Genomic DNA, 16,109 nt, shown 5'->3' on the forward strand with positions numbered 1-16,109 from the left:
TATCATATTTTCAGCCTGTGCTATGTGAAAAATTTGTGAGTAGATGGAAACTGTTGCATGATTTCTTCTTTACATTGTCTATATTTTGTTAACTCCATATAGATATAAAATGTTAGGTTAAATAAAACTCACAGATAGCTTTGCGACATAGAAGTTTAAAAGACAAAGGTGTTTATAACCAAAAGTTTATTCTAATTTATTCCACCCCTCTAAACAACAGACAGTGTGTAGTGTGCACTGCTGAACCAGACCTGACCCGATTCTATGGTGAGAGCATTAATGACAAGAGAGACCTGTCAGAGGACAGCAAGTTGGGTTTGAGTGTGCAGTGTGATATGGCAGGCAAAAAGGACCACAGTGGCTGAAATACAGAATCACAGACCTAGGTGGCAACAGTTCCTCTTACTTCAACACTTGACTATGGACCTCAAGTTCTCCCTGTTGCCATACTAGCCAAAGGTCAGCAACTTGGATGAGACTTAGAGATGTGCATCAAAAATAACTGTGGAGCTAGAACAGCTGACTGGGGAGGCCATGTGAAGGAATTAAATATGTATTACATTCACCAAATGATTGGGAGGGGTAAACGTGCTTAACAGCTGCAAGTGCTGAAAGGAAGAGGACCACTTTAGGCCAATCTGATGAGCTATGAACTAGGGTACTAAGATGACATTAAGTAAATGGAAATGTAATCCCAACTGCTAAGACAATATTCCTGTTACTGAGAACTGCAGACTGAGGATTAATGACCCCACTGGAACAGTGCTAGCTTTGCTGCTCAGGTCACCTAACACTGGGCTGGGAAAATCTCAGTCTGTGGTGGGAAACATTTTGCATCAGCGGGGAGATGCTCAATGACCTTGTAAGTATGTCCAGCTCTGATTTCTAAGATTCTTTACAAATAAAATTCCTTTATTATAATGACACCCACTGAGAGGACAGTTTGCACTTCTCTTCATGCGATTGAGGATCTCTCTGTCTCTCTGGGAATGAAACTACAATTCTATTGAGGTTAGTGGAGTTTTTCCTTGTTCTACTTGAAAGATAGATATCACAGCATTAGTTACAGGACATTTGAAAAAATAGTATATATATTCTTGACAATCTTGGCACTTATAGCTATGTCAGGCAAAAATAGTGTCTCAGGAAGCGCACATGCTGGTTCCTCCCCAGAGAGGATTCTGCTCCTCAGACTGAAAGCTGAAGACCCCACCGAGTGCACCCCATTGAACCTCCACTCACTAGATCCCGTGCAATGACCACCAACCTCTGAGGAGGACTGGAAGTGACTCCTTTTAGAGCCCCTCAATGCTTCTCCTTAAATTGGCCAGTGGGGGTCACTGCTGTTGAATGACACAAGGCTCCATCCCTCCCAGGGTTGAGGCTGCAGCTCTGGAGTGCTCCTAGCTCCTGCTCATGGAGTGAGAAGCAGAATCCAAGAATTAAACCCTAGTCTCTTGCATGGCAGCATACACTGCTATGGCCTAGTTATGGTAGTACATATTTGACTAGGTTAGTTTAAAAAATGATTTAGACTGTAGTCACTTAATCTTAATTTATTTTGTGATTAGAAACAACATTTTTGGTCAAGGAATGTCTCATGATAGTAAAATATGGTTTCAGTGAAGCACTGTAAATAAAGCAGTGGATGTTTTACATTATGTGATAGAAATTTAATAATATAACCACAAAAGCAGCTTTCACGTATATCATACCTTACATCCTGAAATAACCCTAATTGCCATCCAAACTTAAATTGATGCATATGAACTACACACAGCAAATACTTCATACACAACTCAAATGCAAGCACTTCTATTTAACAGACCGGTCATTTCTCAGGCTTCATCTTTTCTATACCTAGCCTCAAAGTTTAGCTCAACTATGCCCAGTTACATAAATAAACTTTTAAACTTGGGATCTTAAAGATCATTCTATGGCTACACAATGCCTTACTGTAGCGTGGTGGTAAAAATGTGTGGTGGGCCATTTAAAATCCCCCATCCCTATGCCTGCTGTCTTTGCTGCTCTGCCCTGATCAGTGATCAGTTGGTAGATCAGATGTCACAGTCCCCAGAAGTACACAAACAGTGCTTCACAAGCCTGAGGTAATTTAAAACGCCTGAAACTATCAGGTGTGTTGTTTGAGCAAGTCTCATACTCCAAGGATTGAAAGTTGCACTAGTTTTAGCAGCCAGCATGCCCCTAAGTGCTAAGTCAAAGGAACAAGGGTACCTCCTCCTGCTTTCCTTCCTTCTTATGGAACTGCATGAGTGGTGATTATTTCAATAATTGACTTCTTATCTCCTTGTCACAAAAATTATTAACGACTGAAAGCCCCATTGCTGCCCACACCCATAATGGTCACTGCTCCCAAGACAAAAGCATCAGACTGACGCTAGTGTTGAAATGATCTATAGAAACAGAACTGACGTTTTAATTAGGTTTCAGAGTAAATACTTTGTAGAGGAAAATGGTTATCTTTCACATCTCATCATGGCCCTCTCTGTTAACTTGACATTCTGGTCTTGTTTGGAATATTTTTCATAAAGTGTCAAAACTGGAAAACAATTTGCTCACTCTTACCTCCTTACAGCTAAATCTTAGAATCTTAATTGCACGGTTCTGAGACATGGGATAATCTCTGACACTAATCTTCTGGCCTTGGCATTGCTGCTCTGGTACTACAGCATCTGCTAGAAACCACCTAAACCCACCACCATGCAAGGAGGCTCTAATCAAGACACTGGATGTAACAAAGAACATTTGATTTACTTAGTGGCATGTAATGATGCTTTATTCTTTCCAAAGCAAATGATACTTCACTGGGTTCATGGTTATAGTATTACACTCAACAGGATCTTCATTAGTAAATGAAAGCAAAATCCACCTATTAATTTCTATGGTTATGACTGAGAGCAGCCTAGAGCAATGGTTCTCAGAATTTGTGAGATTTGTGCATTGCTGTCAAATTTCCAAATTCAAATAGATGAATATGGATCAATGTGCACTGTTTTCACTGAACTTAGGAGAAAGTTATACTTAAGTGATAATAGCTGTATGGACCCCTCCTGATGAGCATGCAGGTACTACCTATAATGTACAGATCCCTGTGTACAAGTCACTGTTCTATGTACAAGAGTCTGAGCTTGCAAGAAAGTTTTATTTGAAACAGAAGAATATGAAAAATGTAAATGAATGCAATTTCAGCCAGTCAAGAGGCTTGAAAACTGAGCAAAGATTTGGGAAAACATTGCAGCTAGCTTCAAACAGAAGAGATTAGTACTGTGCAAGTGACAAGGTACTGACACACCCGAATTAGACAACTAACTTCTGTGAAATCATAGGCTAATATTAGAAAGCCATGTTTTCTGTGAACCTTGCAGAAGGAGTCTTGCCCATCTTTGATCTTAATTTTGAGGAAAGAGGAAATCGGTAATTCCAGTTTCTGCCCAATGAGTTAACGTTTCTTCCAAAGTTCATATGTGATCGAGAACACAAATGAATCTAAGTACTTTTCAAATGACTGGCAGCTATTGAGACTAAGACAGTTGAGGGGACTACAATTTCTGGTTCCTGTTGTCTCAGCTTTCCTTATGCACTAAAAAAAGCCAATGTATTTGTGGAAAGCACGGGCAGTATGGAGCCTGCTCCAAGGATGGCCTGAGAGAAGAAAACTTCTGGTGAGAAAAATGCTTCTATATTTCTGCTATTGGAGTAACTTTAGTGACACTTGGTTCTACTTCCAACACTCTTCAGTGTGTTGCATCAACATCTCTGGGATTCAGGTTAATAGCATCACTGGACAAGTAATAGGTCAACATAGGCATGAGTTGTGAAGTGCAATCACGTAGCACACTGGCTAACTGCTTTTATTTTAAGAATGCAAGAAACGTGTAATATACAACCAGGCACTTAGGCAAGGAATGTCTCAAGAGATTGGGATTGACAAGAGATGCTGAAGGTCTGCCATCAATAGCATGGGCACTATCAGAATCACAGAAACCACTGTTTTTCCTACCACTACAAGGGAAAATTAGTGTAATAGAGTGCAAGTGACTGTCAAAGGGAAAACCACTGTATTTTATTTAGAGGGTTGAGAAAATATAAAAAGTAGTTAGAGATATGAGGACAGAGAGAGACTGACCCTTCTCAAATTACTGATGAGAGGGAAGATGCATACCCACCCACTGGCAGAGACCCTTAAGATGTTTTTGAAGACTCTGTTATTAAAAATGTATCAGAATGTGTCAGCACAGTCAAAGTGCTAATAAATTTAAGCCAACACAAAGGGCACAAATGATACTGATGAATTAGGGTTCAGCAACTGAACTTCAGGGTGCAGTGCCAATCTATCTGACGCATGCATGGAGATACAACCACATCATTGCGGTCTCTGGGCTTGACTCTGTTGTCAGCACTGTCCCTGCCTGAAGAACATGAAATAATGCAGGTAGAGGAAATGTCACAACCTCATATTCCTGAAGAAGAACATGTATGTGACAATTACTGTTCCATCTCGTTGGGGGTTTGCTTACCCCCATGTATTTATCTGAAGAACTGGAAGGGGTTATGGGAAAATGACAAATCTCCCTGAAGTTTCAAGCTTTGTCACAGCTGATGGTACTCCAGCTGCTTTCCAGTCACATGGTACATTTGCCTTTCCAGACATGAACACCTCGTTAAAGAAAGAGAAGTTAATAGTGTGAATGAGAACTGTGGGTAAGGTATATGTGAAGTTCACATCTTTGCCAGAGTGTATACAACATTACTACAGGAGGGAAACAGAATAATTACTGATGTCCTAAACCAAGAAACATTACATAGAATAGAGGATAAGCAAGCATTATCTAACCAGGATTAATTTATTATCAAACAGAAAACAACACATAAGCATAAAAGTGACAGGAAAGTAGGATTTAAATTCTGTTATGGTAGACAGAGTGTGCTGGTTGGGAAGAAATCACTGGAGAAAAAGAGAAAGCTGAAGTACATGACTTCATATTAATCCAGGTCTGGTATGGATGTGAGCTCATTGTTAGGATTCTCCAGAGAAGAATATGGGAAAAATGGAATCGAAACTAGCTCTAGTTATGTGAGTCATCTGGACAGAAGATGCAGTGATGTCATTCCCCTTCTCTAGTGAGCGCGAAAATGCTCTTACCAGTGTAAAAGAATGATTTCACAAGATTTTTTTGTACTGAGCATGAAAGTCCCACTCACAGAAAGCTCTATGGCCAAATGAAGCTTTTGATTAATTGAAAACAATCAAATAGTGTTTGAGGTTGTCTTCTATCGCATATAGAGGAAATCAAGCATTAATATAGAATTATTAGCTGTAAGGTAAACTTATGTGAAAGAACTAGAAAGCAAGTTACTGCTACCTGCAGCTACCTTCAGAAAGCAGTGGCATGCCTGTAATAAGGCCCACTTCAAAGAATGCATAATTTTGAAGAAACATCTTGCTATTTAACTGAAAAGTGTTGAATAGTTTTACACCAAAATATCCTACTGCTAAAATTATTTTGAGTCCTGTCTACTCTAGAGGGTGGCCCAACCATTAATTCCATCTGGTTTGCTATCTTTGCTGTGAGAAGAGCTGTTGTATGTCAAATCAAATAGCTGAGCTTTTTCCACTTTTCAGAGTCCTAAAAATGGAACCTGTTCTTCCTTACAAAGAGTTGGGACCATCTTGCTACTCTGGTATAGAAAACAAATTGGAAAATATTGACTATGCAGCATCCTGAAAAGTCAATGAAGACTAAAAGCCCATCCCTGTATTTCATGATAAACTTCACCATTATGTCTCAGATGCTCAAATATCTCCATCAGGAAGAATAGCCTTAACTACTTCATCTGGCAGGAGTAGCCTTTCAGTACCTGATGTCAGCTTGAATATCATTGGGAGTGACAGGTAACTTTCAAAGGGCTCAATTACACTCAAACATACAAGTACACATGGCTACCGCTGAAGCCAACAAAAGCCATCTCTCCAGGGAGAAGCAGACTGAAGAGAGGCAGGGGGTCAGAGTCTACTCCTATTGAGCTGAACTTGGGGCAGGGAGTAGCCAAGATAAAATGAGTTTACTGTCCTTTAAACTTGGAGACAGCAGGAAACTAGCTGATTGCTCAGTTTTGCACCTAATTGCTGATTTTTCTTAAATATGGTTGATTATTGATCCAAGGAGTTTTCTGGCAGACAGAGTCAGTGAGGCAGAGTGGTCCCTGGCACCAGGGGATCAGGTAACTGGCCTTCAGACTGCTTTGTGCTGCCAGAAAAACCCAGAGATGCCTATATTAGGGAAAGAATCTGACTCCAGGGATGCGAGCCACACGAAAATTTTAATATGACAAGGAGAAAATATGAGTTTAATGCACTGAAACCCAAAGCTTCTGTAAGCTAGCGGATTGCTGAATCAGTTGCTAAACAAAAAAACCTTCATTTCATTTCACTGGTGTTAGTCTAGTCCTCTTTTTTATCTGGGTATTCAAACTTCCTAGGAAGTGCCTGCTTTGTGCTAACAAAAGCCCTATATTCTCTGTCAGGCTTCAGAGGAGACCAGGCCTTTCCTATCTTCTGATCAGAAATTCAATAAAAATCCCTGCATGTTGTTCTCAAGATACCACTTTGTATTTTCTATAATATCAAGCTAATTTCCCTAGCCTTAAAATACATAAGCTATTTCCTTATCAACTAAAGCGCGCTTTGTTACAATTTGGGGTCTGATTTCCCCTATATTGTGACTAAGGCAATAAATGTGACATTGTCAAAGTGCTGTACGGTTCTGGAAATGAATTGGTATTTCCCTGTATAATTAGGATGTCAACAGTTACAGCTAGCAGAGTGCATAAGCTGAAACCCACATTCCAGGGGATCGACCTTCTGAAAGTGGAGTGGTTGGAAAAAGAGATAACCTCGCAGGTAAGTAAATTCATAACCTGTTCCACTGAAGCACCTGAACCCAGCACAGACTAGAGGTAAGGTACTAATGTAGGGACACCGGAGGTCAGCTCAGGTATGGCTGTCTTGTTCCACAGAGACTTATCCTCTCTTAGCACCTGGCAAGTGGAAGTCTGCAAGACTCATGCTATATCTAAGAACATGAGGCCCAGTCTGAGTCCCATCACCAGTGGAAGGACTCCTACTGACAAGAAGGGGACCTGGCCCAGACCTTAAAAAAAAAATCACATCTTCTCCTCAATATACCCCTGCTTGAGGGTCATTCATTAAATCTGCACTGCAGAATGGCTTCTTCATATCTCTCTACTAATACCCCAGCTTCCACAGCACACTGTGCAAGATCGTTTTTTGCTCGTGATAGTTTAGGCTCAAGAATGCACCTTCTTTACAATGTAAGGGAAAAATTAAAGCACCATAAGAGATTCAGGCCTAAAAGGAAGGTGAGACTTACAGGTACCTGACTTGATAGACTCAGGTTTGCAGCAGCTGACTTTTTCTTGCTGTTGGTACTATTTGCGTTGTTCCCAGCACTGCTGTTGGAAGTGCTGCTGGTAGAGTTTTTCCTTTTTCTCCGCTTGGTTGTTGGTTGCCTTGTGGGTTCTGCTGCAATAAAATGGTAAGAAGGAAAGCAAATGGCAGGTATTGTAAAGCATGCACTAAAATGATCCATAAGCAGAAGTGGTGAAAGTTTTTCATTTAGTTTTAAGTTTCTATGTTTACTAGTAGTAGTAGTAGATTTAACATATGAACCATGTAATAATATTTGGACCCAAACCAACAGAATCTGCTTTCAATTTTATATAATGGAATAATGACGCTTATTTTCCCAGCACTATCTATAAAGATATTTAGAATCATAGAATAGTTAGGGTTGGAAAGGACCTTAAGATCATCAAGTTCCAACCCCCCTCCCATGGGCAGTGACACCTCACACTAAACCGTGCCACCCAAGGCTCTGTCCAACCTGGCCTTGAACACTGCCAGGGATGGAGCATTCACAACTTCCCTGGGCAACCCATCCCAGTGCCTCACCACCCTTACAGTAAAGAACTTCCTCCTTATATCCAATCAAAACTTCGCCTCTAAGTTTTAACCCATTACCCCTTGTCCTATTACTACAGTCCCTAATGAAGAGCCCCTCCCCAGCATCCCTATAGGCCCCCTTCAGATACTGGCAGGCTGCTGTGAGGTCTCCACGCAGCCTTCTCTTCTCCAGGCTGAACAGCCCCAACTTTCTCAGCCTATCTTCATATGGGAGGTGCTCCAGTCCCCTGATCATCCTCGTGGCCCTTCTCTGGACTTGTTCCAACAGTTCCATGTCCTTTTTATGTTGAGGACACCAGAACTGCACACAATACTCCAAGTGAGGTCTCACGAGTTTAAAAGCATCTTACCAATGGGAACAAGAAGATAACTACCATGATGCTCAAACTGATTGTGTAACTTGCTGAAGGTCACACAGCAAGCAACAATTATAATCAAATTCCAGGTCTTATTCTGATGCAGGGTACAGCCTCAGCTGGCACATCCAGAGGCAAAAGCTAAAGGTAGCTTTGTATCCTTCTGCTGCCACCGATGCAGCATACAAGCAACTGCCATTTGAGTTCCTTCTGGCTCTAATGTGGGCTTCATCTTTAAAAATTCTGCTCCCAAAAGAACATGTTAGAGCATGCCATTTGTCAGCAAGTCTTCCAAACTCAGACCAAATCAGGACAATTACATAACTTTACTTAAATAGGCAAGGAACGGAGGGGCACTTGTGCTTCTCAAAATTTGGCCTAAGCACCCCTGTGAATAGTCTTAGATGTAAAAATCTTTAATAATCTTAAAAAAGAAAGAATTATTATTTTGAGGTGTAAGAGGAAGGAGATTAGGTTCAGGCCTGTAAATAACATTATATTAGTCTCAAAGACAATTAATTATGAATTGTAGCTGTAATTTTAGAGTCACAGCAGGAAGCTGAATTACACAAATGATGAATTCTAATGGAGCCAGTAGGCATTTTGCATTCCATCTACACATATTTTTGTAGTAAATTATATCCTAGTCAGTGAAACCATCTGAACATGCACATCTATAAATCACTTGGGTCAGACTGAAATCATAGAACTTCAGAATCATTTTCAGGCTTACTTTTGGAACAGTGCTAATTCTTATTACTTTTCTTTGTAAGTAATTTTCCCCATTGTTTCTATATTAATTTAACTATAGAATAGGCAAAATACTGGAAATGAAACATACCTGGTGGGGCCACCATTCTCTGCCATTTTTGAAACAAGCAAGTCTTCAAGCAGTCTCGAGGACTTAGATTATAAGTTTTATGTCTTGACATCAGTTCCTGCATTGGCTCCAGTATTACACACAACTGAAAGAAAAAGTCAGAAGAGAATTATTTCATCCAAGCAAAGACTCAGTTGATCAGTGTTTACGTAGCTGGAAAATATATTTTTGACTTTTTTTTACCCTTGCTAACAGAGTATGCCTTGTATGACTCAGTTTAATCTGCTCTGGCATTGTAGGATCAAAACTGAATTTAAGAAAAGTTTTACTCACTATTTGCTATCTTAAACATTAAAACCTAATAGTTAAAAAAATCAGATAAACTTCAACTCTGGTTTTCCAGACCGCAGAGGTTTCAGAAGAGTAGAAAATTTTCATGCTTGATTGCCAAAGCTGCAAAGATGAATTAATAAATAATGAAATGCCCATAGCAGGTTATCATTCCCATGCAGCAAAATGTACACACAGTGATCTTCTTCTGACCTGCTGCACTCCACATGAAGACTTCTCATAAATGACCTTTTATGTTATTATCGCATGTAAAATAATTGAAGTAATTTTGTTCCTTTGTTATGAGGACTATACATTCTCTTTCCACCATGAATGACATGTCCAAGAAAAAAGAGAAGCATTTTATTTTCCTTGTCAGCTTGAACACTCTACTGTGTGAAAGCTGGAGATTTCTGAAAACATGGAATTTCAAGCAAACACCTTTTTTAAATAGTCTTGTATATTTTCTATCTGTTCACTTAATTAAAATCACTGCTTTCTGCTCCTGTTAGCACAGCAGATCTAGCATAAAAACCAGTGAGCTGGTTTCTATTCCCTCCTGTTTATCACCACAAAATCATTTCCAGTCAGTTAAACCTTATGCAAAGCCACAGAAGACTACAGAATTGCACATACATAATTGAGGGCTTACTCTTGCTTGCAGGATTCTTGTTTTTTGGTCATCCTACATGAGAAGAAAAAATCCAGGTGGATTTTGAACCCCTAGGTTCCACCTGAAATTTGCAGGGCACAAAGGCAGAAAATGTTCCTTACTTGCTGAGCACATTTGATAAGGAAATAGCTGACACAGAATAAACATGGATCTTGCACGACCTTTTTAGTCCCTTTTCAAAGCAGAAGCAATTCTAGAAGTAGGGGAAAGTTTGGGGCTTTTTAACCAACAGAAGTAAGGCAACAAGTTGGTCCAATTATTAGAACTTAGAAAGGCGACTGCAGAAAGGTGTAACTTTTGAGTTATTTACTTAATTTTATCAAGCCTTCCTGAAGAAGCATCATGGATTTACTTCAGCAGGCGATGCTTTCATTTCATGCTTTTACAAATATGTAAGGCATGAGGCAAATTCTTCTCTCTGGATTGCAGGGCCAATCAATGTTTGCTCTGTTCTCCCCATGTGCACCCTACTCTGATTCATATAAATGGCGATGCAAAGTATGCAGGGAAAATAGCTGAAAGGGAGCTGCCATGAGGACTGAGAGATTAATTCAGCATTTGAATATTATTATGTACTGGCAATGCCTTTTGATGGGCCTTTCATTAACAGCAGTTAAAACAGAGATAACATAAAGCAGCAGGGAGAATGAAGAGCTTCAGCATGAGGAATTGTTTTTTCCAACTGCAGAAATTGAATCTGCAGTTGCCTCATTGACTTTTTTCTTATGGAGACTTTTTACATATATTTTTGTACATAAATATTTGCAAGATAATCTAATAAAAAGAGAGCTGCTATCAGCCTGTGCACTTTAGGCTCATATTTTCCTCTGGTTCAATATTCTGTCAAGAATTAACAGTATCAGGTCCTAAAGTATGTGCAGGATCCTGTTTACGCTGTGAAAGAGGTGTTGTATTTTGTGTTCTTATTCAATTTATTCTGAAACCTGAAGGCATTTGCTCAGGTTTTGTGCGTGATTGTGAGACAGATTTGTGATCATAACGGACACTATTGTTTTGGTTCTCAAAAGTCTGGGTTCTGGCAGGAGTGCCTAAATTGTCTCATTATGAGAAGATAGTAACTAGCACGAAAAAGCTAGCTGTGATAATTCTTAACAAACTAGTTAGCCAGGGCAGTGCAGTACACTCACGTAGCTCTACCACTGCTGGGACTAAAAGTATGTAAATATACATGTAGGGTCTTCCAAGATTTCCTTAGGGATACTTTATACATGACACATTTACTCCTTTGTATATATTTATTGTTGGCAACAAAGAGAGTGTTTTTTCTTTATCATCTGGCAAAGATGCTTCCTATTGTGCTCTAACTGTAATGCACACTGAGGAGAACTATGCTGCCTTTGCTGCCTGTAGATATCTTGAATGCTAATCCTGTCTATAATCTCTCTTCACACACATGATTAAAATGGAATACAGACCCAAAATGTAGCAATGCCTGATTGATCTCACACGTATGGACCCAAAATGACAAGCACTGGGGCCCCTACACTAGAGCATAGGACGGTCTCATCTTCTGGGTATCTGGGAGGTGTATGCACTCACATAAATTCCTCTTCTGATTTTGGGGATTGCACAACCATTTCCCTTTCTAAAGTATGAAAACTGTAAGGTCAGCTTTGGATGTGTGAATAATATGAGGGCATTGACCTCTGTAGTGACAAGTTCATTTTAAAAGTGTCTGGCTCATGTGAATTGGGTACAAATGTAAAATGAACTGGATTAACAATGATTGATAATAAATCTCATAGTCCTTTTCAGTGACATTTGAGACCTACTTGAAACCTAAAGTGACTCAAAACCAAATCCCTGAAAGAGGAAAAGATCATGGTCCAATTATCTTCAGTCTGAGGAGCTTGCCTGTGACAATCAGTAACTTGGCTTCTGCAAAATACCAGATTAAAAATGTGGGGACATGATGCCTGCAAGAGTTAGATTGGCCAAAACCACCTGCCTTCTTTAGCTGCTAGTGAGCAGGGTAACCTGCAAGCTGGTTTGACTGCATCATTTTACAAAGTGACTTTTGAAAACAAAGCCAACTAAATGTTTTACATATTCCTACATTCATTGGCATGAGGCTTAAACTGCCTATTCCCCATAGATCACCTAATCTTATTCTGTGAGATTCCTTTCCAAAACATCTATTTTAACATTTTCTGCAAGAATTGGATAATATTAGAATGTACAAATCTTTAGTACTATAATAATAGCATTTGGAACATCAACAAACCTATCTATTCTACAAGCATTTTCTGCACAGCTCAAAAAGTCACACAGGAAAATACCCTAAAGACTTAAAGACTTTAGTGCAGTGACAATATATGATCACAGAAATAATTTTTACATTTCTAGGAACCCAGAACCTTTAATGGCAACACTTGTCTGTTAGATATTAGATATTATTAGATATTTCTGTTAGATATTTCCAAGCTCCATGTTAGAGTACCATAAAAGGTGGGTCTCATTTGCCCACACATCTGTCAACTGCCAGGTGAAATGCCCTAAATTATGTTGGATCTGATCTATCTGATTGCTTTTACTGCCTCAGAAGGACATAAGGCTCCACGTGGATGTTTCAAACACTAGAAGATACCTGAAGTGTGTGGGCAATTAAAAGAAGCCCGAAGTTAAAAGAAAAATTATGCTTCTTTTACCATTTAAAACAGATTTGGAATAATGTGTATCACAATAGATTATATACTTTCCCTCCACAGACCTAAAACCTACTGAATGAACTTCACATGATGCTTAGTAACCCAATATTATTAGAATTACTTTCCAGCCATGTTTTTTTATTTGAACTTATCACAACGATATCTGTCCATTACTGCAGAATCACTGCTATTTCACTGCCATAGCTGTGAGGTGGATCCAGCACTAGAGATGAACACAGTGCCTTACAGTGAGGCAACTCACTGGCATGAGAAATCTGTGGGTGCCTCGTACACATGGAACACATGCACACATTTTGGTGCTGTATAGAGTGTCAGGGATTTTGCTAGAGTTCCATATGGATCCTATGGACAATTCATCAATCACAGGGCTTGGATCCAACTTGAGAAAATAGTAATGTTATACCCTCGGGGCTCAAGGAAGTGAAAGTAAGGAACACAATAAAGCACATGGCTCTTTGTGTTAGTAAAACGCATCTGGAAGGATTTGACTTTTTTTTTTTTTTAATAACTTTTGGGGGGGGATTTTGAGTTTTTTCATTTTGGGTTTTTTTTTGGGGTGGGGGTGGTTGGTTTTTTGTGGTTTTTTTTTTTTTTTTTTTTTTTGAGGAGAAAACTAACATTTCAAAATGTGTCAAACCCAGTGTGTTTTAAGAAGGGATTTATATAAGGAGATACTGGAGGCACTATATACAGGAGTTAGAGGGTTCTGAGAATATGGATCCACACATGATTTCCTGTTCAGCTACTAGCAGAGCCAAAATCAGCCTTCAGAGGTAGGGAGAGTCAAATTCAGCTCTGAGATCACTCCAGTCACACCAAGAATGGTTTAAGCCTTATGATTTTTGTTCTAATTATTTTCTGAGACTAGCTGCTCATTCTGTTAGCAGTGAAGATTAGCAGAAAGACCAAGGCGAAAGCTCTCTTTTACCTTACTTTTGCATACCATAATCTTATGTATTCTATTGCTAATTTAATTAGCAATTACACTCTTCAATGAAATCTCTTGTCGCCGTAAGATTTTTATTTCCAGAAGTGAAGGTTTGTTATAAGCTGGTGAAAGTGTTGCAGTTCTGCCGGCTCTGAGCTGCAGGTGGCAGAGCTAGCCCAGCTAACTGTCTTCCCCTGCTTACATGCCAACAGCACAAAAGAACTGCAGCCTTTCAGCTTTTTCCATGCCTTTTGCATTTTAAAGAGAATTCAGTGGGACTCGAATCTTGCAACACTTGAGAGCTGAGACTGACAGAGTCACCAAGCCAGTTTCTTTGAAGCAGAGAATATATCTGGTCAGCAAGTGCTGGGCAGCCAGAGCCCCAAAGTCTACCAAAAGAAGCAAGTTTGAGAACCGTATCTTGCCATGGTTACCAGTTTTGTCTGTATAAGCAAAAGTTTCACTAAACACAATTAAAACATAAAGAATGGGATTAGCTAAAATTTTCATTTAAATTACACATAAAAATGTGAATGCAGAATGTAACATCAGTTTTTCTGAATGAAAGCAGCAAGGCACCACCTGACAGTGAAGAGACTTCCCCAAAGTTTTTACTGAAATTCAGTTTTAACTCTTTGATGCTTGACACTTCTCCTGGCTGCATCACTTGAAAACTATAGGCACTATTGCATGATCAGAGCTCAGAGAGATTTACAACCCTTCCTAAAAGTGACAAAACCCCATTCGTATGGGAGTATTAATCACTGTCTAATGTTCAGGTAGGAAGTTGACAGTGGAGGTATACTCATAATCCACTATGCAGCACTGAAGGGGTTCAGTGCTTTCTTTCAGAGATCATTTTTTATCCTCCACAAAGATTCTGAGTTGTCGACTAACAAACCTGAACACAATGACATTTTATTTCTATGCTGAAATGCAGTCTTCCCTGTGCATACCCTGTACGTGCTCTAGAGAGAACGGCTCCAGTTAATGCTGCCAGTGAATTTCTAGCCCCACTTTTTTTCCCCGGGAAAGGTCCTATTGACTTCAATGGTGCAGAATTTCTGCAAAGGACTGAAATGTCTCTGCACACTGTTTTATGGACAACCAGATACATATTTCCAGAGGTCCATGATGCGTTACTGATACTGCAGTGAGGAATGGGACACATTATGGGTATTTTTTCAGCCCCTGTGAAAGAGCTATACCTGAACGTCTGACTTCAGGAGTGGTGTCAAAGCCTTGTACAAGTGCTCTGTGCTCCCAGCAGTATGGCACTGAAACAGTAATGTTCTGCTGCAGTCCTCAATACAGCTCATTCTCTGGAGTTAGAAATAGGGAAGGCTTATAGCTGAGTTTAAATTTCTCTGCTTATGCTTGTTTTTCAAAATTAATATAAAGTATCATTCCGCTGCAGAACAGAGGGAGGAATGAAAATTTCCTAGGAACATATTGCTGCTTCTTTCACTGGCTGGCTTGCAATTCACTGCTCAAAATAGCTTGTGTTTTTTAAGAATCACATGTGAATACAGAACATTTTCATCTTAAAAACTGTCTTTGTTTTCCATTAAAACCATGGAGATATAAATGAGAAATATTTTGGAGTTTTTATGAACCAAAAGAAATGAAGGCTTTTTCACAAACTTGTTTTTCTGGAGGGGATTGCTTTTGCTTTGTTCTAAGCTTTTGTCCATTGTGTCAAGTCAAATACAAGTCTCTTCCATCAGTGCATTTCAGTGGATCAACTATATCCATGCTCCTTCCCTGCACGATAAACTTTAAGCCAAAATCAGGGCCTTTGAGATTCCCACTGCTCAACATACTGCCCTTGCCACCTGCTTTTACTTTTTGAAGAGCCACTGTAAACTCCTGCTGAGATGTGAACACTAATAAGAAATGTTCATTGTACATCCCGTGTAATGATATACATGGAACAAATAAATTATCAGTATTGAAAATTTGCAGTACTTGGTGTAGCAAGCAGCAAATCCAGTAACCACTTCATCTGAAATGGTAAAAGTAGTTATTTTAACCTGACTATTCAAAATCTAGTCCACATGGGATCATCTGTTTTAGTGAAACCTTAGATGATCTTTGGGACAGGATGAAAAGGCAGCTCTTAACCCCAATAGCTTAAGTAGTCCAATACCATCGAGTAATCCCTGACTTGTTTACTGTGACTACTGTTCTCTCTGTATTTCCAGTTACTTCTGTGCCAAAGATTTTTAAATTGGCAGTGTATAAACAGACTGAAGTCCTTTGTTTTGCTACATAGATAGGGAGAAATATGAGCTTTTGGTATCCAGA

At 39.4% G+C, this 16,109-nt stretch overlaps 1 protein-coding gene across 12 annotated transcripts in view; it reads right to left on the bottom strand.

Annotated features, from left to right (window-relative positions):
- Window positions 1–16,109, bottom strand: part of LDB2 (LIM domain binding 2) — a 387,404-nt gene that overhangs the window by 2,437 nt on the left and 368,858 nt on the right. For 4 of the 12 annotated variants that reach the window (XM_061379723.1, XM_061379719.1, XM_061379724.1 and 1 more), the window contains 2 exons: window positions 9,203–9,326; window positions 7,413–7,564 (listed from right to left, as the gene is read on the bottom strand). In XM_061379723.1, the coding sequence (XP_061235707.1) occupies window positions 7,413–7,564; window positions 9,203–9,326 (276 nt within the window). Of the gene's footprint in view, window positions 1–1,267; window positions 1,411–7,412; window positions 7,565–9,202; window positions 9,327–16,109 lie in introns of all 12 variants that reach the window. The other 8 variants (XM_061379725.1, XM_061379726.1, XM_061379721.1 and 5 more) reach the window with 6 other exon arrangements.

Source organism: Neopsephotus bourkii, unplaced genomic scaffold (assembly GCF_033783945.1).
Source record: "Neopsephotus bourkii isolate Nb327-2 ecotype Australia unplaced genomic scaffold, CSIRO-AGI_Nbou_v1 NB_1780, whole genome shotgun sequence".
NCBI classification, from domain to species: Eukaryota; Metazoa; Chordata; class Aves; order Psittaciformes; family Psittacidae; genus Neopsephotus; species Neopsephotus bourkii.